This window comes from Salvelinus fontinalis, chromosome 14 (assembly GCF_029448725.1).
Source record: "Salvelinus fontinalis isolate EN_2023a chromosome 14, ASM2944872v1, whole genome shotgun sequence".
Taxonomy (NCBI): domain Eukaryota; kingdom Metazoa; phylum Chordata; class Actinopteri; order Salmoniformes; family Salmonidae; genus Salvelinus; species Salvelinus fontinalis.
Window position 1 is genome coordinate 45,463,551 of NC_074678.1, and position 26,650 is coordinate 45,490,200.

Sequence of the window (26,650 nt, forward strand, 5' to 3'; positions counted from 1 at the left end):
TAAATCTTTACACCTCAAATTTATTAAAACTTGTTTTCAGGACCCACACAATATCAGAAACGGTGATTAAGTCAGACAGGCATTTCTCACACACCTTCAAATAGTACAATCTCCCTAAAATACAGAGACCACAGTACGCATTCCTAAAATCCTATACTAAGGTTGTGTTCGAATACTCATACTAACCGCATTATTTGTGACTTAAATTGAGTAGGTAGTATACATTATGTTAGTATGGGTATTCGAACACAGCTTAAGTGTTCACTTCCACCCATAACTTTATATTTTCCTTTAAAAAAAAACGATCAAACAGCAAGAAAAGCAGCAACTTCGTAACACAAATTGATCAAACTAACAATTGGGGAAAGATTGGAGTGTTTTGTCCAGTAGCTGCTGACATTATCATACAGTGCCTTCAGAAAGTACTCATACCCCTTGACTTTTTTCAGATTTTGTGGTGAATTTAAAATTGATAAAAATGTTGATTTGTTATCACTGGCCTACACACAGTACACACCCATAATGTCAAAGTTTTTTTACAAATTGAAATTGAAAAGCTGAAATATCTTGAGTCAATAAGCATTCAACCCCCTTTTTTTATGGCAAGCCTAAATAAGTTCAGGAGTAAAAATGTACTGAACAAGTCACATAATAAGGTACATGGACTCATTGTGTGCAAAAATCACATTTAACATGATTTTTGAATGACTACCTCACCTCTGTACCCCACACATACAGATAATTGTAAGGTCCCTCAGTCGAGCAGTGAATTTAAAATCGTTTCAACCAAAACACCTGGGAGTTTTTCCAATGCCTCACAAAGGGCACCCATTGGTGGATGGGTAAAAACAAAAAGGCAGACATTGAATATCCCTTTGAACATGAGGTTATTCATTACACTTTTGATAGTGTATCAATACACGCAGTCACTACAAAGATACAGGTGTCCTTCCTAACGCAGTTGCCGGAGAGGAAGGAAACCACTCAGAGATTTCACCATGAGGCCAGTTAGAGTTTAATGGCTGTGATAGGATAAAACTGAAGATGGATCAACATTGTAGTTACTCCACAATAATAACCTAATTGACAGAGTGAAAAGGAAGCCTGTACCGAATAAATCATTTTCAAAACATGCCTCCTGTTTGCAACAAGGCACTAAAGTAATACTGCAAAAGATGTGGCAAAGTAATTCACTTTTTGTCCTGAAAACAAAGTGTTATGTTTGGGGCAAATCCAATGCAACACATTACTGAGTACCACTCTCCATATTTTCAAGCATAGTGGTGGCCGCATCATGTTACGCTTGTAATTGTTAAGGACTGAGAAGTTTTTCAGGATAAAAAGAAAATGGTATGGCGCTCAGCACAGGCAAAATCCTAGAGGAAAACATGGTTCAGTCTGCTTTCCACCAGACACAGGATAATAACCTAAAACACAAGGCCAAAATCTACACTGGAGTTGCTTACCATGAAGACAGTAAATGTTCCAGTGGCCAAGTTAGTTTCGACTTAAATCTACTTGAAAATCTATGGCAAGACCTGAAAATGGTTGTCTAGCTTCGATCAACAACCAATTTGAGTTTGGAGAATTTTGACAAGTATAATGGGCAAATGTTGCACAATGCTGGTGTGGAAAGCTCTTAGAGACTTACCCAGAAAGATTAACAGCTGAAATTCCTGCCAAAAGGTTGCTACAAAGTATTGACTCAATGGTGTGAATACTTACGTAAATGAGATCTGTATTTCATTTTCAAAACCTGTTTTCACTTTGTCATTGTAGGGTATTGCATCGATTTAATCAATTTTGAATTCAGGCTGTAACACAACAAAATGTGGAATAAGTAAAGGGGTATGAATACTTTCTGAAGGCACTGTAGCTGATATGAACACTAACAAGCGCATGTTGTGCAATGACGCTTTTCATAGGGAATCACTAAACCGCACATTCTCTTGAAAACAGCTTTCTAGCATTGATGAGGGAATGTGTGGGGCTGTAAGAAAACAAAAAAAAGGTGCAAAGACATTTTTACAGGGTTATACAGTATTTCAGAAATACAACAGGTTTACTAAAAAGGTTTGTTTTCCAACATTCTGCTCTACAGGAGAAAGCGCTACTGTTCATACCCATCCTATGTCAGTAAGGCAACCAGAAGAGAGCAATCAAACTAAGGCCACACACAAAGATAAAAACAGCCAGCAACTAGAGGTTAGTTTCACAACGTCGAGTAGTAGGGAACTTGTGGTGCCGTGGCGTGTGCAACCATCCATGTTCGGAGGAAGAAAGGTTTGGAAGGCCAAGGGGGCAGGAGCAGTATGGTGACCAGTAACACCCAGTCAAAGTGACTACCCAAAGAGTCAGAGGACGTAGACCAACTTCACATCATCATGGGGGCTGGTTTTGCATTGCTGGGCTTGCGCCCAGAGGACGCAGGCCAGGGTACTGCAGGCTCATTTCATATCCAGGACCATAGAGGCCGGGTTCTCCAAGTAGTCCCTCCACAGGTTGGAAAACCGCGCCATGGTGGCCCCGTCGATGATCCGGTGGTCTGCCGACCAGCTGACATTCATGACGTGAGCTTTCACCACCTCGTCCCTCGAGTTAAACCTTGGCAGGACCTGGAAGGGGCATAAACATGTCAGGAGATGATTATTCATAAAGCAATCCAGACATCCATAACTATCAAATAAATATAAATGTAACAAGTCCAGACAATGTCATGAGGCTCAGTCAGGCGTCTGTATCGTGTTGACACCTCCCAGTCAGCTGGCCACATGCCCACTGAGCTGAGAACTAGCACCAACACTCAGCTCCCATTATCAGCTGAGGTCCGTACCCCTGCGCTACTCATCATAGCCAGCATTGACAACATAACTGATAATGTTAAAGTAATGAACATTTTCACAAACCTGGATCTTTCCAAGAGCGCCAATCGCCACCTCAGGAGGCAGAATGACTGGCTTTGCATAAGTGCCTCCAATCTGATTCAATGGAAAACACAAATACATGACATGTAAAGACTGAACAAATGGCTTAAGCAAGCATAGGTCCCAAATAATGCAGCCGCTAGCTGTCAATTACTATTCAAGTTAGCATTAGATGGCTACTAAAATAGCATTAGATGGCTACTAAAAAATGCCAACACGGCTTTTAATTATGAAAGCGTCAACATTATCAAATCACACAAGGTTTAAAAAAATATATAAATCTGTTTGACTTATCAGTATCTCTTTAAGCTCATCCTCCCAGCCATTAGTTTCCCCTCCCCAGCTCACCGAGCCGATGTTGGAGAGGGTGAAGGTGCCTCCTGTGAGGTCGGCCGTGCCCAGCTGGCCCGTGGCGCCCAGGGTCTGCATGCGTTTGAGCTCCACTGCGATCTCAAACACACTCAGCAATTGCACATTCTTCACATTGGGCACCAGCAGGCCCTGGCTCGTGTCCATGGCCAGACCAATATTGTGGGATGCCTGGTGGTGGAGGAGGAGACAAATCAGCACATCTCAGAACCAGCTCGGGTTCTCAATCACTTTGAAGGATGAGAGAAATGTCATGTCTGTGTTCATGTTAATGAGTCGTTCTAGTTCTACGGCCAGCATTCTGCTCGCTGTGAGCAAGTATCCCATCTATTTGAATATACACTACATGACCAAATGTATGTGGACACCTGTTCGTCAATCATCTCATTCCAAAACCATGGGCATTAATATAGAGAGTTGGTCCCCCCTTTGCTGCTATAACAGCCACTCTTCTGGGAAGACTTTCCACTAGGATGTTGGAACATTGCTGCGGGGACTTGCTTCCATTCAGCCACAAAAGCATTAGTGAGGTCGGGCACTAATGTTGGGCGATTAGGCCTGGCTTCGCAGTTGGCGTTCCAATTCATCCCAAAGGTGTTCGATTGGGTTGAGGTCAGGGCTCTGTGCAGGCTAGTCAAAGTCTTCCACACCGATCACGACAAACCATTTTTGTATGGACCTCGCTTTGTGCATGAGTGTATTATCATTCTGAAACAGGGAAGGGCCTTCCCAAAAATGTTGCCACAAAGTTGGAAGCACAGAATCGTCTAGAATGTCATTGTATGCTGTAGCGTTAAGATTTCCCTTCACTGGAACTAAGGCGCCTAATATGTTCCCGTGTCAACCTCTAACTTACACAAAGACAACAAACCTGAGTATCTCTTTATTCATTTGGGCATGGTTATGAAATTCAAGATGTAGGATGGGACATAAACCTAAACTTTAAATTAGTAATTTCTCTGAACAGGGGGGGAACAACCAAATTCACTGAGAATACATTAGATAGGATGAAGAAACAATACTCAGAGCCGCAGCTCTTGACTACTTGTTTAACATAGAACTGATACTGTAAACTTGTTGTTGGGGTGGTCTGTGGATGGCTTTTTACCATTTCTTTGGATCCCTCATGTCCTACTCATTGTAAAAATAAATAATAAAGTTTGGTCCAAATCGGATGTTAGGTACTATAATTTATTGAATATTATGAAACCTATTAAAAAATGTCCAACTTGGGTGCAATCAATTAGCTTACATTTCACAGATTTAAATTATATTTCAACAAAATAATGTTGCGGTAATTCTAATCTTATCCGCTTCTAACTACAGGAACAATTTCAGAACAAATCAGGTTGTGGGTGTCATGGCTTGTTGAAATGACATGGGACGACCCAGCTGTAACCACACTGGGGGCTGTGACAGCCAAGCGATGAAACCTCACAAGTGTTTGGCGTAGCCCAATATCTCCTACAGTCAACCCTTTAAATAACACCCAAGATGTTGCCAGACCCCTGGTGGAGTTAGCGCATACACCGCTAGATAAACACACTGAATCTCTGAAGGGCTAACAGTCACATGTACAGGGTAGCAGGTGTGATTGCAGAGTACAGTGAAAGTCATAAGCTCCGACATGCAGGTCTAAGTGAAATAAAATGACAATGCTAATAAAGAAAACGATAGAACTATATACACATAACTGTAGCAGTGTATATTAGGGTGGAGGCAGAGTATAGACTTGAGGCGGTGGGGGGACCACGTGAAATAAAAACAAAAATAATAAAATGAGGGGAAAAAACATTAGAAAACAAACAAAGTAGAAATCTGCAATGTTTTATCGGAGCTTGAGGCGAGGCGCCCTCTTAAGCTTGCTGCTACATGCCAGGAAGATTGATTGTGGAGGCTGCTTAGAGAGCGCCCTGCCACAAGATGGATTAGCAAAACAGACAAAAAGTTGGTCCGATATCCCGGGTCTGTTCAATGTACGTGCGTAAAGCTGGCACCGGACACAGGGCATGTAAACTATGTTGCTCATCAGAAACAAATGGAGGCGAACAATAGAAAATAGCTACAAAAAATAAGGACATGTAGGACATAGCCATTACTTTCGGGGCGAAGACTGCATTTGGACGCGACGTCACCTCAGAATCGCCTTGGACAAACTAAGTACCGGAAGGGTGTATGGATAACTTGGAGGTCCCCAACATCCCCACAAGAAAGGAGATGTCACAGGAGAGGATCTTCAGATCCAGACTCAGTGATTCATAAGAAGGCCTCTCACAGAGCATCCAAAACCAAATCCCAAGCGGGCTTGAGAATCCGTAATCTAATTCCTATGAATGAAAAGTGTTGAGCTGGGGAAAGACAGCTCATTTTGAGGTTCATTTGAACCAGAGACCGTGTGTTGGATAATAACATGGTTGAGTCCAACCCTGCTTGTTCCCTCGACTCTGCTTCCAACCACCAATCGCCTACGGGCCCATAACCTGTATCACTAGACACCTCATTAGGGACTAGTGAACTACAGACAGAAAGCAGCAATGAATCTCAGTAATGCACAACCTATGGGAGGGGTGCCCCCTTGTGGAATCATCATAGGGTTTGGTTTCAATACTTCAAAACCAAATGGTAGGTCCAGGTAGTCACAAAAATAGATGGGGGTTGGTTTAAATGGTGATTTTAATGAATGGAGTGAATTTGGAGCGGCAGTTTAAGAGAGCGGTTGGAAAGGACGTGGAGCGCTGGGATTTTTGACCGCTCAGCTTCACTCATATACTCTGCTCCCACCCTGGGGAGATTCAGATGCCCCTCTGGTACCACTCGTTCAAGGTAGAGGTCGACCGATTATGATTTTTCAACGCCGATACCGATTATTGGAGGACCAAAAAAGCCGATACCGATTAATTGGTCGATTTTTTAAAATGTATTTGTAATAATGACAATTACAACAATACTGAATGAACACTTATTTTAACTTAATATAATACATCAATAAAATCAATTTAGCCTCAAGTAAATAATGAAACATGTTCAATTTGCTTTAAATAATGCAAAAACAAAGTGTTGGAGAAGAAAGTCAAAGTGCAATATGTGCCATGTAAGAAAGCTAACATTTCAGTTCCTTGCTCAGAACATGAGAACATATGAAAGCTGGTGGTTCCTTTTAACATGAGTCTTCAATATTCCCAGGTAAGAAGTTTTAGGTTGTAGTTATTATAGGAGTTATAGGACTATTTCCCTATATACCATTTGTATTTCATTAACCTTCGACTATTAGATGTTCTTATAGGCACTTTAGTATTGCCAGTGTAACAGTATAGCTTCCGTCCCTCTCCTCGCTCCTCCCTGGGCTCGAACCAGCAACACAACGACAACAGCCACCATCGAAGCAGCGTTACCCATGCAGAGCAAGGGGAACAACTACTAGAAGGCTCAGAGCGAGTGACGTTTGAAATGCTATTAGCACGCGCTAACTAGCTAGCCATTTCACTTCGGTTACACCAGCCTCATCTCGGGAGTTGATAGGCTTGAAGTCATAAACAGCACAATGCTTGACGCACAACGAAGAGCTGCTGGCAAAACCCACGAAAGTGCTGTTTGAATGAATGTTTACGCGCCTGCTTCTGCCTACCACCGCTCAGTCAGATACTTAGATACTTGTATGCTCAGTCAGATTATATGCAACGCAGGACACGCTAGATAATATCATCAACCATGTGTAGTTAACTAGTGATTATGATTGATTGTGTTTTACAAGATAAGTTTAATGCTAGCTAGCAACTTACCTTGGCTTACTGCATTCGCGTAACAGGCACAAAAAAAATGACAATAAAATAAATAACCAAACAACGCAATATACGGCGCAAAATCAAGCAAGCTGAAGAAATAAGTTTTGTCCACTCCTTGTGGAGTGCAACGAGAGAGAGGCAGGTCGTTATTGCGTTGGACTAGTTAACTGTGAGGTTGCAAGATTGGATCCCCCGAGCTGACAAGGTGAAAATCTGTCGTTCTGCCCCTGAACGAGGCAGTTAACCCACCGTTCCTAGGTCGTCCTTGAAAATAAGAATGTGTTCTTAACTGACTTGCCTAGTTAAATAAAGGCATAAAAAAAAAATTACATTTAAAAAAATCGGCGAGCAAAAATATGAAAACTTGAAAATCGGCCCTAATTAAATCGGCCATTCCGATTAATCGGTCGACCTCTAGTTCAAGGGGTACCAGAGGGGCATTAAACATGTAAAGCTACCAATACACGTTATGCTTCTGTGAGATCGCATGACGCCCAGCCCCCTTTTGGACACAGAACGCTCCTGAAATGGCTGACGTAGTACCCAGTTTGCTGTAACAAAACGTAGGGTACAGTCGTACCAGTAATGCTTTTGTGGAGCGGCACACTAGTCGCCCAGATCCGTGCTAAAGCCCTCCTAACCCAAACTAGCTGCTCGGGGGCTGCTTTCTCAGAGGAGCATACCGAGAGGGAATTCCTTATCCAAAACAGATTAAATACGGCCTCAAGGGCACACCTTCTTGAGGACAAAGTAACAAGGCTGATGCACATCGCAAGCTGCGGAGTTGTAGTTTTAACCTCCCAACCGCAGCGGCTCACTTTGAGCAGGCCAAGGTCCGCCGCAAACACAAGTAAATTATAGGGCAAATTGTGTTCGTCATACCCGGTCTAAGCAGCTCTGCTTCCGCCCTAGGCAAGATCAACATATGCCACCCGTGTCTTGGATAGTATAAAGATTTGGAATGGATTGACAGACTAGAGTAGAGTAATGATGTGTATCTGGTGCATTTCAGTTGAGCTTACTCAGTAGCACTTGGCAACAATGTTTTTTCCCCAACTATTCACATCAGAGTTACACAATGTTGCAATCACTCGGCAGCCAACTGTCTATAGTGGGAAACAGAGTTGGTGTCAATAAGCCACATATATCACACGATACAATTCACGACCTCATAGTTCAAATTACAATAAACATAATCCAGAAGAACTGTAAAAAGGGATATCATTTGAGTTTTGGAAACAAGTGCTTTCATAAAATGCACGTGCCTCGTTTCACAGGAGCATTGTAAAAAATAAGCCTTAACTCAATGAACCAGCCTTAACGAATTTTGTTTACTTACATATCGAGTTTGATTGTCCAACAGCAGTTTTATAATTTATTCATTTTGTGACCACCTAATGTCCTCTTTCCACTGCTGTGGTGCTGAATCGCAGAGGGAATGGTGAGTGGGGCGGGCCTGCCCGGTCATGCCTAGAATGAATCCAGCTTTTATCAAATTAAGTTCAATTTTAGCTAACACAAACCCTTTTCCTAAGCTTAACCTAATTCTCCTAAACTGCTTACAAAAAGTCAAATCTGACATTCAATTTGACAAATGCTGGATCCCTTCTAGCCATGACCGGCTGGCCCTGGTGTTCGTAGACAGCCATGTTTTGTTATTTATTACTCCTAATTAAAATGTTCATGCCTAGGCTAAATTAAATTAGAGTCCGGAAAACAGCTGTGTTTCGTTCAATATTCATTTAAAATGTGCGACTCCCCATAGTATGTTGTACCAAAGTTGACTGACTGAAAGGGAAGCAATGTCTCCCCAAAACCATCCCCCCTTCCTGCAGCCTTACCTTGTAGGTGATGTTCTGAACAGCCTCGTCCACCGAGGCGTTGAGGATAGGGAAATGGAGAAGGCCCAGTGAAGCAGCCTGCTCAAACAGAGAAGATTATGATTATCTTCAAATAACATTTTATTTGTCACATGCGCTGAATACAACAGATATTTACCGTGTAATGTTTACTTACTTAACCAACAATGCAGTTAGAGTGAAGACAATATTTATTAAATAAACTAAAGTAAAAAATAATAATAACACAAAATACCAATAACGAGGCTATATACAGGGGGTACCGGTACGTAGTCAGTGTGCGGGGGAACAGGTTAATCGAGATAATTTGTACATGTAGGTAGGGGTAAAGTCACTATGCATTGATAAACAGCGAGTAGCAGCAGTGTAAAAACGAAGGGGGGTGTCAACGCAAATAATCAAGGCCTTACCGTGTAAGGGTAGCCATTTGATTAATTGTTCAGCAGTCTTACGGCTTGGGGTAGAAGCTGTTAAGGAGCCTTTTGGACCTAGATTTGGAACTCCGTTACTGCTTGCCGAGAACAGTCTATGACTTGGGTGACTAGAGTCTTAGACAATTTTTCGCTCTCGATGGTGCTCTCGATGGTGCAGCTGTAGAACTTTGAGGATCTGGGGACCCATGCCAAATCTTTTCAGTCTCCTGAGGGGGAAAAGGCGTTGTTGTGCCCGGACCATGATAGTTTGTTGGTGATGGGGACATCAAAGAACTTGAAACTCTCAACCTGCTCCACTACAACCCCATCGATGTGAATGGGTGCATGCTCGGCCCTCCTTTTCCTGTAGTCCATGATCAGCTCCTTTGTCTTGAGCACGTTGAAGGAGTTGTTGTCCTGGCAGTCTCTGACCACCTCCCTATAGGCGGTCTCATCGTTGTTGGTGATCAGGCCTACCACTGTTGTGACGACAGCAAATGTAATGTTGGCGTTGGAGCCGTGCTTGGCCACGCAGTCGTGGTTGAACAGGGAGTACACGAAGGGCCAACGTGTTGAGGATCAGCGTAGCAGATGTGTTGTTGCCTACCCTTACCACCTGGGGACGGCCCATCAGGAAGTCCAGGATCCAGTTGCAGAGGGAGGTGTTTAGTCCCAGGATCCTTAGCTTAGTGATGAGCCTTGAGGGTACTATGGTGTTGAACGCTGAGCTGTAGTCAACGAACAGCATTCTCACATAAGGTTACTTTTGTCCAGGTGGGGAAGGGCAGTGTGGAGTGCGATTGAGATTGCGTCATCTGTGGATCTGTTGAGGCGGTATGCAAACTGGAGTGGGTCTAGGGTTTCCGGGATGATGGCGCTGATGTAAGCCATGACCAGCCTTTCAAAGCACTTCCTGGCTACCGGCGTGAGTGCTAAGGGGCGTTAAGTCAGTTACCTTCGCTTTCTTGGGCACAGGGACTATGGTGTGATCCAAACTGCAGCAAGCAGGCTATTTACCCAAATCCTCTGGCATAGTACTTCAGGTATTATGATTGTGCAATGATTCTTTCATGACACCCCTGTAATAATGAAGTTTCTGTGCAGGGCATTATAACACTTCAGTCACTCAACACAAGCTGCTACCTCTGTCATAACAAGAGTACATGATCTGGCATGAGCTTATAACACTGACATTTAAACGTCATAACGAATACATCTTATTAGGTGTTACCCCATGCATTTTGGCAATAGCGTCACTTTGACACTAGACATGTCACCTCACAACTTCATATTACATCGTCAGGAGTCAAAGGTCACCTTGATGAAGAAGGGCATGTAGCTGAGCTTGACCCCGCGACCCTCTGACAGGCCCTTCAGCTGCTTGCGCAGCTGCACCAGCCTCGTCAAATCCACTTCATCTTTATAACCAAAATGGGGGATCTTCAGAGCTGCAGTCATGGTCTTCACCATTGCTTTGTGGAAACCTGGTCGTTCAGAAGAACACATTGGGAAGAAAGGGATTTGTTTTGATGAAGCCAGTACTATATTGCTAAGTTAACACCTGTCCGGTCAGGTCACTTTAGACTGTTGCAAACAAAGCCAGAAGGAAGCTGTTTGGACCCTGGACTGAACCTAGATTGAGAATTTAAATACAGTGACTAGCTTTTTGAAACACGTTCAAAACATCACTGCTACTCTAATTATAATAGACTATATTTAACCTGTCTAGCCAATACTATGGGTTATTCTCTGAATCAGAAATGTAGCCCAGAAAGAAAACATTTATTGGAACCATTAACCATCTCTGTAAAGCTCACTACCTTTCAGGGGCTCAGTGCTGTCCTTGCCCGTGAAGACGGGCCTGGAGATGACAGGGAGCGGTACACTTGGTGGGGGCTTCATCTTGGGCATGGAGGCCGAGGATGGGGCGGATGCTGCGGGAGGGGGTGGCTGGATCTCATGGAATGGGGTCAGGGGTAAGATGGCCCCTGTCTGTTTGGCCAGGAAGTTGAGGATGTCCTCTTTGAGGATCCGTCCGTCTCTCCCGGTACCGACCACTTCACTCAGCTTGATCTAAGGAGGAATGGAAAGTAGGCAGCAAAGAGGTAAATAGACTGAATCATCACAAAAGCCTGGACACCCTGTAGTTGGCCATTCCAGGTTTAAAAGGGGTGGTGCTAAATCTTGTGCAGTAGTGCCATCTTGCAGTGAATGCATGCTTGCATGTGTATGTGTCTGTCTTTTAATAACAACTCACATTGTTCTCCATGGCTAAACGACGGACTGCAGGGGTGGCCTGGGTCTTGTGTCCCTTGATTTCCTGGTGTGTGTGCTCATCGTTTGACATCGCCGGGGTCTCCACAACATCCTCCTCATGGGCCACCTCTGAAAGATCGACCAAAGTCACTATCCCCACCTTCCAACAGAAGCCAACGTTGTTTTTGAACTTAGATATTTTGGTCTGTCCCAAAATGTTTTTATTTATTATTATAAACGTGACCCAGGTAATACGAACTGGCTTCAAGTTTCAGTTCTATTGTTCTAAACATTTGATACATAAAAAGTTGGGAGATTCCCATTACGCCATTGTTGGTGCTTTGGCGGCATACCTACCCGGACCGGGCTCTGTCTCGATATCCACCAGGGGTGTGCCCACTAAGGCTATGGCATCAACCTCATAGTAGAGCTTTTTAATGACACCGTCATAACGACTTGTGATGGTGACAGACGCCTTGTCACTCTGTACCTCACAGATGCTGTCAAACTGGGAGACTTTGTCTCCTTCCTTCACATACCTATGGGAACAGAAAGACAACCTTAACATCTTTCTCTTGGAGTAGCTATGCTTAGTAATCATTGAACTTGTGTGGCCTCTAGTGGCAACTCTTTTAACAAAACGTAATTCATATACAGCTTTGCATGTTGCTGTACTATATTTTGAAAACATACCATTCCTTCACCGTCACCTCCATGATGCCCTCGCCAATATCTGAGAGATTGAATGGCAGAATTGGTCCTGATGTGACTAAAGAAAGCAAATATCATTAAAAATGAAACATCCATTCTTTAACCTATAACTTCCACATAGCCTTTCGTGCATTTAATATTGTTTAGTTTACTGTCTGTACGGAGTGTACACTGTCAGCAGTAGCATCTTCCTTATTCCACATCCCTGTGCGCCGATTCCGAAGCCTACTTACCATAACTGGTGTGGAAAAACCTAGAGCTGCACAGCTGAGGGATGAAGACAGTGTGGGGATGACGGGTGTAGTCTGGTCGGCCAGTTTGGACCCTGGAGCAGCAACGCTTGTGCCGATGTGCCAAGAGCTGCGAGGATAAACGAGAAATAGATCCATGTCATGATCAGCATTAGATGGGGTCGCGTTTCAGGACTAGGCTTTGTTAATGGATACTTCTATACCGTTTCAGCATCTAAAGATATAGCTAGCATGACTTCGTAGCTTTCAACAGTTGACTAGCTGCAGAGCAAGTTTAGTTTAACAATCTAATGTTACACACACACAGTACCAGTCAAAAGTTAACACCTTTTCATTCAAGGGTTTTTCTTTATTTTTACTACTTTCTACATTGTAGAATAATAGTTAGGACATTAACACTATGAAATAACACATATGGAATCATGTAGTAACCAAAAAGAAGTGTTAAACAAATCTAAATATATTTTATATTTGTGATTCTTCAAAGTAGCCACCCTTTGCCTTGATGACAGCTTTGCACACTCTTGGCATTCTCTCAATCAGCTTCATGAGGTAGTCACCTGGAATGCATTTCAATTATAGCAGGTGTGCTTTGTTAAAAGTTAATTTGTGGAATTCTTGTGACAAGGTAGGGGTGGTATACAGAAGATAGCCCTATTTGGTAAAATACCAAGTCCATATTATGGCAAGAACAACTCAAATAAGCAGAGAAACGACAGTCCATCATTACTTTAAGACATGAAGGTCAGTCAATGTGGAAAATGTCAAGAACTTTGAAAGTTTCTTCAAGCGCAGTCGCAAAAACCATCAAGCGCTATGATGAAACTGGCTCTCATGAGGATTGCCACAGGAAAGGAAGACCCAGAGTTACTACTGCTGCAGAGGATAAGTTCATTAGAGTTAACTGCACCTCAGATGGCAGCCCAAATAAATGCTTCAGAGTTCAAGTAACAGACACATCTCCACATCAACTGTTCAGAGGAGATTGCTTGAATCAGGCCTTCATGGTCGAATTGCGGCAAAGAAACCACTACTAAAGGACACTGATAATAATAAGAGATTTGCTTGGGCCAAGAAACACGAGCAATGGACATTAGACTGGTGGACATTTGTCCTTTGGTCTGATAAGTTGAAATGTGGGATTTTTGGTTCCAACCGCCATGTCTTTGTGAGACACAGAGTAGGTGAACGGATGATCTCCGCATATGTGGTTCCCACCATGAAGCATGGAGGTGGTATGATTGTGCTTTGCTGATGACACTGTCGTTGATTTATTTAGAATTCAAAGCACACTTGACCAGCATGGCTACCACAGCATTCTGCAGTGATACGCCATCCCATCTGGTTTGCGCTTAGTGGACTATCATGTTATTCAACAGGACAATGAGCCAACACACCTCCAGGCTGTGTAAAGGCTATTTGACCAAGAAGGAGAGTAATGGAGTGCTGCATCACCCGACCTCAACCCAATTGGGATGGTTTGGGATGAGTTGGACCGCAGAGTGAAGGAAAAGCAGGCAACAAGTGCTCAGCATATGTGGGAACTCCTTCAAGACTGTTGGAAAAGCCTTCCAGGTGAAGCTGGTTGAGCGAATGCCAAGAATGTGCAAAGCTGTCATCAAGGCAGAGGGTGGCTATTTGGAGAACCTCAAATATAAAATATATTTTTATTTGTTTAACATGTTTTTGGTTACTACATGATTCCATGTGTGTCATTTCATAGTTTGATGTCTTCACTATTATTCTACAATGTAGAAAATACTAAAAATAAAGAAAAACCCTTGAATGAGTAGGTGTGTCCAAACTTTTGCCTGGTTCTGTATGTATGAATGAATGAATGAATGTAGATACACACACTTTCCACCATAATGTCTCTTGGATCACCAAGATTAGGATCTGTATTTATCTATTTCATAATTATTGATCAGATATTATGCATTCCCCAAAATGTAAAACAAATTAAGATAAAAACTTTTTTTTTACATTTCTCACCTAATAAAAAGGCTGATAAAAAAATATTTAAATTCAAATGTATTTAGTAATTTCTCTCATTAGACATGTCCTAAATCTTGTATTTGTTGTAATTATTTGTGTATACATGTTATTTTCATGTACACATATTTGGATAAAGCCCAAAAAGCACACTATCAGATTAATCCAAAACATTTTATTTTTCCTAATATATCCTAAATATTGGTGCATTACGGTAATGAAAAGCATGTTTCAATAATGTGCGTTTACAGTTTTCCAATGGCAAACTATGACTGAGCTCTATTAGAAATTCAGTAACCCAATACATGAAACTGTCATTTGTTAATGCCAAATGACTTGCATGAAACAACCCTTATTTTACCATAAGTACTGTAATTACGTGCATGCATTTTAAAAAGTGGATTTTTTTTTACAGGTAACATTGGTGTATTAGATGTGTGGTTCTAAGATATTTTGGATGTATTACTAAATTGAATGGGATTCTATGCGCAAATGGCATAACATGATATGCATATAAACTACCTAAATATGTCAGATATGGACCAAAAGCTTTCTTGGGATATCAAACAGTAAAGCTAAAACAGGTACATTTCAAAAAAGTGGGATATCCTCTTTTATGTGGTGGATGCTCTTTGCTGAAAAACAAACTCCAGATTGTCACTTAGTAAATTAAATGGGGTTTAGAAACCCATATTTCATGACAGCCCTGCTTAATCAAATACCTGATTTATACAAAATAATCTACACAAAAAGGTGAAAGCAGTGGTCCTAGTAATTAATTAAAGTCACCAGCACAGCACACCCATTGAATATACATTAGAATTATCTTATTATCATTGCCTTATTAAGGATCTCATTACCGAAACTGACATAAAAATGTGGTAATGATTAGGGCTGTTGCGGTGAACGTATTACCGCCACATCGGAGGTCATTAGTCATGAAGGCAGTGAAATTCCACATGACCGTTTAGTCACGGTAATTAGGCTTTTCCAAGCTCTGATGCTGCTGCTGGTCATTAGCAGCCTACCAAACCTGCCAACTGCCTGGTACTCAGCACTCCATTGTCCCTCTAATCACACACTTCATGTGAGCCCATGAGCTCATGTTGTGCAACATTTCTTTAGGCTATGCAATTGCGGGAGAAAACAGAGTGATGGCCTCTACTAAAAAGAGGATCCCATCAGCTTTCTATAGGCTAGGCCTACTATATTTATTTCTCAACTTAACTAATATTAAGCACATTGCTTATATTTACAACAGGAGTATAGCCTACCTGGTTGGCATGAAAATAAACCACGGGAAAAAGCGTCCTCCATTCGCTATTTAAGTGCATAGATGACATGTTTCAATACAGGTGCATGATAATGGTCCATTCTAAATCAAAACAAATGTCACACATATATTATTTAGTATTTGTAAAGACAAGAAATCAAGAATAGTCTGATGGGTGACAATATTAGCCTATCACTTGTGAATTATATACTATCACTTGAATAATGCCCATCATAAGAAACAATACCTTTTTTGTTGATGTCTTTTTCGAATCAGTTGCACACCTCATGTAGCCCAGCCCATAGAAACCTTATTAAAACATATTGGCCTATCACAACTAAAGTGGCCAAATAACTTCTTAAAATGAAGCACATTAATTCTCTTTACAAGGGGTGTAGAGACTAACGGTCACATATAAGCAACGAGTAAGTTTCAAGTTTGGGGAAGATCATTTTCATCATAAAAATGCCCCTTTATAATAAAAGCATTACGTGGATAATTGCATTTGAGGTCACTTTTGATAAATGGTGTTTTCCGCTAATGGAACATTTGCGCTTATAGCTTACTACCATGTGCGCATTGCTGCTCTTATAATGTGAAGAAATAGCCTAATAGTTTATCAACATTTTAAACTAAACATTCTGATCTGTTGCATCAGCCACATTGAATCAAAAAAGTTTTTTTTATGCTAGTGGTTGTATTAATTTGGGATCGCTCATCCCACAACTGTCCCAGACTATGTTTGGAATATTTATTTCACAGAATAGGTTGACTTTTGTACTATGGGGGATAATAGATTGACATAGGCTAGTGCTTTTGCTGTTTGTTAGACCTACATAGTAACTGATGAAAAGTAAATGTGGAGAGTGCTTCCAATATCTTCAATATGCACCTCGGAATTGTAAAGGACGCACGCAGTTGCGTCCCCGATGTGTCTGTCTTCACTTGTAGCCTGTGAGATAGACCCGATCACATGACTGAGAGCCGAGCCGTGTGAGTGAGACATGCTTTGGATTGCGCAGCACACTCGGGGAGAAAGGCACAACGCAGCACTCCGGGCCGCAAACGGCATGGTCTTTTTTAGGGTGCATTACAGCCACAAAGGGGATGCCGCCATGAAATTTGAGGCATTATCAAATGCTTGTCAAATTGTGAATGAGAGACTAATGAAGTGTGTACAGCCTGCGCCAAAAAGAAAAGCAGAGCTCATGCCTTTCTAGCGTCTTTTTTCAAATCATCATTGGAGTCACATCATGCAGCCTTACAATGTATTAAAAATCTAAACATATAGCCCAATGTTTGTAGAACAACTAAAGTTACATGAATAAAAATGTAATTATACACTGCTCAAAAAAATAAAGGGAACACTTAAACAACAATGTAACTCCAAGTCAATCACACTTCTGTGAAATCAAACTGTCCACTTAGGAAGCAACACTGATTGACAATAAATTTCACATGCTGTTGTGCAAATGGAATAGACAAAAGTTGGAAATTAAAGGCAATTAGCAAGACACCCCCAAAAAAGTAATGGTTCTGCAGGTGGTGACCACAGACCACTTCTCAGTTCCTATGCTTCCTGGCTGATGTTTTGGTCGCTTTTGAATGCTGGCGGTATTCTCCCTCTAGTGGTAGCATGAGACGGAGTCTACAACCCACACAAGTGGCTCAGGTAGTGCAGCTCATCCAGGATTGCACATCAATGCGAGCTGTGGCAAAAAGGTTTGCTGTGTCTGTCAGTGTAGTGTCTAGAGCATGGAGGCGCTACCAGGAGCCAGGCCAGTACATCAGGAGACGTGGAGGAGGCCGTAGGAGGGCAACAACCCAGCAGCAAGACCGCTACCTCCGCCTTTGTGCAAGGAGGTGCACTGCCAGAGCCCTGCAAAATGACCTCCAGCAGGCCACAAATGTGCATGTGTCAGCATATGGTCTCACAAGGGGTCTGAGGATCTCATCTCGGTACCTAATGGCAGTCAGGCTACCTCTGGCGAGCACATGGAGGGCTGTGCGGCACCACAAGGAAATGCCACCCCACACCATGACTGACCCACCGCCAAACCGGTCATGCTGGAGGATGTTGCAGGCAGCAGAACGTTCTCCACGGCGTCTCCAGACTCTGTCACGTCTGTCACATGTGCTCAGTGTGAACCTGCTTTCATCTGTGAAGAGCACAGGGCGCCAGTGGCGAATTTGCCAATCTTGGTGTTCTCTGGCAAATGCCAAACGTCCTGCACGGTGTTGGGCTGTAATTACAACCCCCACCTGTGGACGTCGGGCCCTCATACCACCCTCATGGAGTCTGTTTCTGACCGTTTGAGCAGACACATGCACATTTGTGGCCTGCTGGAGGTCATTTTGCAGGGCTCTGGCAGTGCACCTCCTTGCACAAAGGCGGAGGTAGCGGTCCTGCTGCTGGGTTGTTGCCCTCCTACGGCCTCCTCCACGTCTCCTGATGTACTGGCCTGTCTCCTGGTAGCGCCTCCATGCTCTGGACACTACGCTGATAGACACAACAAACCTTTGTGCCACAGCTCGCATTGATGTACCATCCTGGATGAGCTGCACTACCTGAGCCACTTGTGTGGGTTGTAGACTCCGTCTCATGCTACCACTAGAGTGAAAGCACCGCCAGCATTCAAAAGTGACCAAAACATCTGCCAGGAAGCATAGGAACTGAGAAGTGGTGTGTGGTCACCACCTGCAGAACCATTCCTTTTTTGGGGGTGTCTTGCTAATTGCCTATAATTTCCACCTTTTGTCTATTCCATTTGCACAACAGCATGTGAAATTTATTGTCAATCAGTGTTGCTTCCTAAGTGGACAGTTTGATTTCACAGAAGTGTGATTGACTTGGAGTTACATTGTGTTGTTTAAGTGTTCCCTTTATTTTTTGGAGCAGTGTATTATGATGAAATGTTGTGATGTTTTTGTTCGTTTTGGACTTCAGTCAGGGTTTTTCAGTTCGGGCACACACATTTTTTTCCTCGAGACCAGCTGAAGTTCGGGAGACAAAGTCTACGCCCCTTCATCCGTGATTGGTCAACAGTAAAAATTCTTAAATAAAAAGTCTGTTGTCATTCAACGAGAGACTACTTGTTTTCATGCACATTTTTTCATTGAGAAATACTGCAAACATCTTAGTTAGATGTAAAATGGTACGACTAAGATCTTGGCAAAAACATCCAAATTAATTACAGATTTCTTGAGTTATCTTGGATTCATTCTGACTATTTTGTGGAAGTGTATACTGGCTACGGCATCTCAAAATGGACAAACAGTACTATTGCAGCTTTTTTGTTGTTTTTCAAGTGAAGGTCCTAATGGAGTATGCGAGCACATTTGTTCATTAGCCGCCCGCCGAACTGAAGCATGCTGACGCCTTAAGGACTGCTCCTTTAGACGATGCATCATGGGTGAATAAAAAAATTAAATTAGTTACTACAACAACTTGAAAGTGTTACAGTAACGAGAAACATGTCCACGAAGGGATTTTACTAATAAATATTATGTAAACTTCAACTAGTATACAATTTGTATGATTTACTCACCAATTACAGCAACAGAGTGTTTTATTCAAATAAATTAGGTTTTTCTAAAGTAAAATTGTATAAAATGACTCAAGAATTTAATCCGGATGCATTTCGTTAATGAAAATTTGGGTAGATAATGTATAAAAATTCAGGCAAAAATGTAAAATGTATTTAAAATGAGACACTGTGCTTTAAAACTAAGCATTGTAGTCTTCAGAATAATAGTTAAAGGTGCATTATGGTTTTCTTACACAATTTTCTACTGCCATGGTTTCATGAGAATCACCCAGCCATTTGTGGCAAAGTTGTTTAGCTATTTAACTTATTTAAAGTGGAAACTTTTGTTGCAAAGTAGGGCTGGGCGATATGGCCAAAATATCATTTGGTATTTTTCACATTTTTGACGGTATTTTATGTTTTTGATTAATAAAAGTTCTAAATTTTCTTTATGAGTAGTGCGTGACCGTAGGGTGGCAAAACACATTCTAAATGATTTCAATGGGTCTTTCTCAATTCTGATTATTTTATACTGTTCAATTGAACTTCAACCTGAAATAATTTCCTGCATTTCCTGCACTCATTTGAGATCATTTCCACACTGCCACGATATGGCCAAAAATACTAGGCCTTACTTTTAACCAAATGTTGCAATTGTGATTAAGATCAAAACACTTGTGTGAACTTTTGGAATTATGGAAATAGAATGTTTATTATAATTCTATAGTTAGAATACAAATAATAGTGGGCACTTTGAATAGTGTTGTTTGACATGACAACGAATGAAAATGCCATGGACGAGTTATTGTGAGAGGATAGGAACCAAAGTGATGTTCCGTGTTTCCTAGGGGACCCTATAATCTTTGTCTACATTATATCTTTATTCATATACTCAACATATTCATTCTTCGTCTATTCCTCCAAAATGAAATCTACAATCGGCTTCCTCTTTCGCAATGAAGCCTCCTTCACTCATGCTGCCAAACATACCCTTGTAAAACTGACTATCCGACCAGTCCTTAACTTTGGCGATGTCATTTACAAAATAGCCTCCAACACTGTACTCAGCAAATTGGATGTAGTCTATCACAGTGCCATCCGTTTTGTCACCAAAGCCCCATATACTACCCACCACTGCGACCTGTATGTTCTCGTTGGCTGGCCCTCGCTTCATATTCGTCGCCAAACCCACTGGCTCCAGGTCATCTATAAGTCTTTGCTAGGTAAAGCAACGCCTTATCTCAGGTCCCTGGTCACCATAGCAGCACCCACCAGTAGCACGCGCTCCAGCAGGTATATTTCACTGGTCCACCCCAAAGCCAACTCCTCCTTTGGCCGCCTTTCCTTCCAGTTCTCTGTTGCCAATGACTAGAATGAATTGCAAAAATCACTGAAGCTGGAGACTCATATCTCCCTCACAAACTTTAAGCACCATCTGTCAGAGCAGCTCACAGATAACTAGCCCATCTGTAAATAGCCCACCCAACTACCTCATTCCCTTGTTTTTTTTTCCTCCTTTGCACCCCAGTATCTTAACTTGCACATTCATCTTCTGCACATCAATCAGTAATTATTTCGCCACTATGGCCTATTTATTGCCTTACCTCCCTAATCTTACTACATTTGCACACACTGTATTGTATATAGACTTTTCTATTGTGTCATTGACTGTACGTTTGTTTATCCCATGTGTAACTCTGTGTTGTTGTTTGTGTCACACTGCTTTGCTTTATATTGACCAGGTCACTGTTGTAAATGAGAACTTGTTCTCAACTGGCCTAACGGGTTAAATAAAGGTGAAATAAATAAAATAAATAAATATAAATTTAGAAGATACTGTTGCAAACAACATGCTGATTTAGGCCTCCACCAGCACTGGTATCAGGCTATATTAGCTAGCAACGTTTGCTCTGACTCAGTACTTTTATTAACTAGTTAGCTAGCCAGCTAACTAGCGATTAGCATTAGTGCCTAACATGATTTAGCTTAACTTGCTAAGAAAATACAAAGTAGCTGTTTGCAGATGTAAGAAACATAAACTAATAATGTTGTAATTATAGAACGCTTGTGGATTTATATTAAGATCAAATTGGAAACAACATTGTTGTCATCAACATTGTTGCATCAACCATGTAGACTGAACGAAAGTGTCTCGTGGTCAAGCAACAACAAATGCACTCCTTAAGTGACAGGGGGGTGGGACTTGGTCTAAGTGGAACGCACAAAATGAGTATCAGCCATTGAAAAGTGTAAATTTACTCAATTGTAGCTGGTCCGATCAGATAACATGGCACACGTTAGCCCTATGCTAACCTCAACAGGTCGTACCGATTATAACTTCTTCAGCCTATGAAAGATTTTAGACTTTATATCCAACAACCAATAGCATTTCTTAAAATTAGGGATGCACGAAATGGTAAAAAAAAATTATAATAAAAAAACAATAAGAATAAATTGGTGAACATAACGGAATCGGCTGATATTAGCGTAAAATGGCAACATCGGTATCGTCCGGTGTCTAGTTTAACGGCGATGTTAAATACCGATGTCAAAGATACCGTGCATACCTATATATTGTAGGTACATGACGTAATAACTCCACGTAAAATGTTGTGCTACAAGTGCAACACAGCATTCCTAACCTAGCCACACAATGTCTGCTGTGTGGATCGAGCAGTGATTTGAAAGAGTAAGAACTTCAGCGACACAACTCAAAAGGTGAAATCCATTAAAGCCAAGATAGTGGAATTCATTGCCCTTGACAATCAACCGTTCTCTGTCGTAGGTGATGTTGGCTTTTTTTCCCAAAACAAGTCTTCAAACACGCAAACACGGTCCATGAACGATGTGTTTACAATACCGCGTTTGTAATAAAGCATAATTTGTTCAACCGCAACTTCTGGGGTAGCTAGCTTTAGCTTGGTACCTAGCTAGCACCAATAAAACCAGCCTGAAAACAATGACCAGCAGAAGCTGCAGTTATTTTCATTGTTCTTATCAATGATTTAGGAATCCTTGTGAGTAAGTATTAGCTAGGTTGCCACTTGTTTGCCTATTGAAATTGAACTTCAGTTCATGAAAATAAATAGCTAGCCAGCTACTTAACCCTGTTGCTCAAAGCTAACGTTATAAGCAGCCAGCTAGCTTCATCTGGCTAGTGATGCTCGACCAGACCGGGTTATGTGTTGTGAAGCTAGCCACAATAAGGATTAGGCAAAATAGTGGAATTTGCAGTTTTTCTCCAAAATAAAAGTGGAATTGACAGTGATGCAAATTAATACTAATAGTAGAATTATGCCATACCTTTATTTTGAAGGCTATACGCAAAGTCCACTATTGTGGCTAATCCTTAGTGGCTAATCCTTAGTGGCTATCTTCACATAGATAGTTCTTATTTGATTAATGATGGTCAGACCTGTCTCATAAATTAGGGTTATTTTAGATGATGACACCTAGCTATATAGTTAGCTGGCTAACTATAGCTACTGAAACAGATTATGTTGTGTTATTTGACATGTTAAATAGTGTTATTTGACACACATCTTTTTGTACATGCAAAGACCCAAACGGCGTTCCATAGAAAGCCTGGTTGAGAATGACACGACTGAACAAATGAACAACGAAACAGCACAGCAAGTAAAATAAATTGGTTTTGATTATGTTTTACTGGTAATGGGGACATAAGTAAATGGCAACAAAACTTTTTGGTCAGTGTGGTGTGTGTGTAACCTTTATTTAACTAGGCAAGTCATTTAAGAAATTCTTATTTACAATGACGGCATACCCCGGCCAAATCCGGACGACGCTGGGCCAATTGTGCGCCGCCCTATGGGACTCCCCATCACTGCCGGATGTGATACAGCCTGGATTCAAACCAGGGACTGTAGTGCCTTAGACCGCTGCGTCCATGTGTGTGTGTTAACTATACTAGAATGCTTAAAAGGCAGCAAAAATGTTAAATATCGGTTAATGGTATCGTTTTTTAAGCAAGGAAAATATCGGATATCGGCAAAAAACGTCATATCGGTGCATAACTACTTAAAATAGGTCAACACTGGCCACTAGAAGGATATTTTGAACCTACAAATTCAAGGTTAACTTGTTTTGTTGGTCTGTAACAAAATGTGAGTCAACATTACACTGATGCATCCTTGACTAGGCAACTAGCTACTACTGTTAAACATTTTCACTTCTTCATATACATGACAAAATCCCACGTTATCAGTTTCACACACACATCTATGTGCTTTTATGGGGAAAATAAGGTCCTTACATGTAAGTTCATCGTAAAAAAAAAAAGCTAAGAGCCTTATGGAAATATCAGTCTTGTACTGTGGGCCATCATCGCTTCTCAGTGGCAGACACTGCTAAAGCGGTTGACTAGCAATTGATGGTGCACTTTAACCATGGGTTCGAGCCAACTTGGCAGAAAGCTTTTTTTAAATGACAGGGGATAAATAAATCTGTTCACTGCCCGTCCTTAATGCTCGATTCAAAACGCATGTGACGAACTGGATGATTATAATAACGCATAGCGTTAGCAGCTCTAGTAGGCTGGCCCTCGCTACATATTCGTCGCCAGCCCCACTGGCTCCAGGTCATCTACAAGTCTATGCTAGGTAAAGCTCCACCTTATCTCAGCTCACTGGTCACGGTAACAACACCCACCCATAGCACGCGCTCCAGCAGGTATATCTCACTGGTCATCCCCAAAGCCAACACCTCTTTTGGCCGCCTTTCCTTCCAGTTCTCTGCTGCCAGTGACTAGAACGAATTGCAAAAATCGCTGAAGTTGGAGACTTACATTTCCCTCACTAACTTTAAACATCAGCTATCTGAGCAGCTAACCGATCGCTGCAGCTGTACATAGTTCATCTGTAAATAGCCCACCCAATCTACCTACCTCATCCCCATATTGTTTTTATTTACTTTGCTGCTCTTTTGCACACCATCATCTGCTTATCTATCACTCCAGTGTTAATCTGCTAAATTGTAATTACTTTGCTACTATTGCCATACCTCCTCATGCCACTTGCACACACTGTATACATACTTTTTTTTCTTCTATTGTGTTATTGACTGTACGCTTGTTTATTCCATGTAACTCTGTGTTGTTTCTGTCCCACTGCTTTGCTTTATCTTGGCCAGGTCGCAGTTGTAAATGAGAACTTGTTCTCAACTAGCTTACCTGGTTAAATAAAAGGCTAAATAAAAATATCAATGAGAACGAATCTCTCAAATGACAAAGATAAACTGCTACAGTAAGTGTTGCACAAATCCATACGCAGTGTATGCCTCCAGTTGACGAACTACACTTCCTCCCCAGCTACGTTCACACACAGGTGTTCGGAGAACGCTAAATAGCCAATTAGCACAGGTGGCCGGCTGTCTTCCGTAAACAAACGTTGTAATATAACATAAAGATGGCCGTGTGGAAACCCTACCACAAACCCCAAACCTATAAAAAGTGTGTCATAATTTAACCTTTTGATTTTAGAAATGTATTTGTCGCTGATATGAAAAATACGTAACTTGATTCCAAAACCATACCGCAAGCGATGCGTTTAACGTTCAGAACGAGCGTAGAAAATCTTAACAAAATATTACAGTACTATCGTCAGGCGCTAAAGGTAACGTTAGTTACAGTGGTCAATGAATGGGTTAGGGATGACATTGTATTGGCATTCAAGTTCAATTCTTTCAGACACACACAGCGTCAACAGTTGGAGTCAAATAAATAGTTGACTATCTGCGTAGTAGTAGTAACCAACAGATAGCAATTGTTCATAACTACAAAACAATTAGGAAAAATTGTCAATTTCAATCTCACTTCACTGTAACATAGACTAAAATTAGCTTGTTTGCTAGTCAGGCTAGCAGCTGCATGGGAAACGTCTCTAGATTGATGTACAGTAGCAGTATTTCTAAATGTATGATCATTGTGCATCATCAACTATCTCGCAAAGCTTTCACGTCGGTATACACATTTGGAAAAACTTTAACAAACCTACCAAGCGTCTCATAAATGTGAATGAGCCTCTGGTAACTGCCGCCATCTTTGTTTCTCTTCGTCCGGATCCAACGCACGCCCCTTTCAATGGCCAATCAGAGATCGGTCACAATAGAGATTTTGCTGCGTTCATGGACCAGTCGGAACTAGGAAACACGTGGCATGTTCAACCCGTTAGCAAGTCAGAATATCCGAGTTTCTTAGTTTCAACGGGGTTGTGAACGCGGCATAAATTCACTATAAGAGTCAGACATACTTTTGAGGAGATGTGAACAAGTACCCCAGACTGAGAATAAATAATATTTCCTGTCGGGTGGGAAAGGTGTCACATTGTTCCAGGTCAGACAGGTAAAATGGTAGAAGTGGATGCTGAGTTCGAATCAAGCAGCACGTTGAACAAAGTTGGTGAAGATGCATGTCCTGGATGGACAACAGTAGTGTCGAAAACTGGAACAAAAGGGAAATTGTCTGAAATTGGAGTGGAGGAAACGTCTATGAATGATAATGAATCGCTTCTTGTTGAGTAAGAATGCATGTGTGGGAAACCCATTTGAGGTGTCAAATGGTGATGTACACGTTGAGAAAAGTGGAATGTGTCAGTGACCAGGAGGGAAACTCGTATTAACGTGTGTACTTTGACCATGCGTCGTCAATGGACCGCGCGATGCATTCTGGACGTTTCAGGGACATGAGCTCTCCTTCAAGGGGCGAATGAGAGTCAATTGGGCGCTAGCTCAAAAACCCAAATTAGCATGAATTTCGTCAACATTACAAATCTTTTCCGAGATAAGTAATTGGTTACCTGTTATATAGTATAGCTGGGGAATCGTGACTACGTACTTTCGAGGGAAATATGCAGGTTTCTCGACTCATACCCTGAGATTTCGTGACGATTAGTTTAGCAACCGCGTGACGCAGCATAACAACGGGAACGCGATTGGTCGACAATCTGCTGTGTGAGGCGTTACACGATCTTCAATTCATTGCCTAATGGAATTCCGATATCCTCCTTTCTCTGGTTTTTATATGTAGGGTGACCACATCTCCCGGATTGTGCAGGACAGTCTTGCGTTTTTGCACTTTGTCCCGCAACCAAACAATCAAGTCCGCATTTTATCAACAAATTCAAACACCACTAATACCAAATAATATATATTTTTTAATGTGTTCCGTATTTCAGTCAGACATTCCAACATGTCTCTTGGAATCATGTTGCGCTTATGAAAATATATAAGGATGTGGTAGCCTAAGCCTACTGGTGACAAAGCCGCTGGGAGTAGTTT

The 26,650-nt window shown here is 41.7% G+C and overlaps 1 protein-coding gene and 1 non-coding gene across 2 annotated transcripts; both read right to left on the minus strand.

The window, feature by feature from the left end:
• On the minus strand, positions 1-25,652 carry LOC129810981 (lipoamide acyltransferase component of branched-chain alpha-keto acid dehydrogenase complex, mitochondrial-like). Its single transcript, XM_055862030.1, has 11 exons — positions 25,369-25,652; positions 12,548-12,674; positions 12,297-12,372; positions 11,961-12,142; positions 11,605-11,732; positions 11,168-11,420; positions 10,665-10,831; positions 8,917-8,994; positions 3,273-3,464; positions 2,907-2,978; positions 1-2,615 (listed from the first exon to the last, which is right to left on the minus strand). Exons 1-11 carry the CDS (start codon positions 25,411-25,413, stop codon positions 2,448-2,450), a joined length of 1,488 nt encoding a protein of 495 aa, XP_055718005.1. The 5' UTR covers positions 25,414-25,652; the 3' UTR covers positions 1-2,447.
• LOC129811179 (small nucleolar RNA SNORD94) lies at positions 2,719-2,857 on the minus strand. The gene has a single exon (XR_008752856.1). It is a non-coding gene; the product is annotated as a small nucleolar RNA SNORD94 (small nucleolar RNA).
• Positions 25,653-26,650: the final 998 nt, after the last annotated feature.

What these genes read in the sequence shown, in the direction of transcription:
- LOC129810981 (XM_055862030.1), bottom strand. Translation starts at nt 25,413, where the DNA reads ATGGCGGCAGTTACCAGAGGCTCATTCACATTTATGAGACGCTTG. An exon ending in GAGGTGACGGTGAAGGAATG is followed by an intron (nt 12,143 to 12,296) that starts GTATGTTTTCAA and finishes CTGTTCCCATAG; the next exon opens with GTATGTGAAGGAAGGAGACA. An exon ending in GTTTAGCCATGGAGAACAAT is followed by an intron (nt 11,421 to 11,604) that starts GTGAGTTGTTAT and finishes ATTCCTCCTTAG; the next exon opens with ATCAAGCTGAGTGAAGTGGT.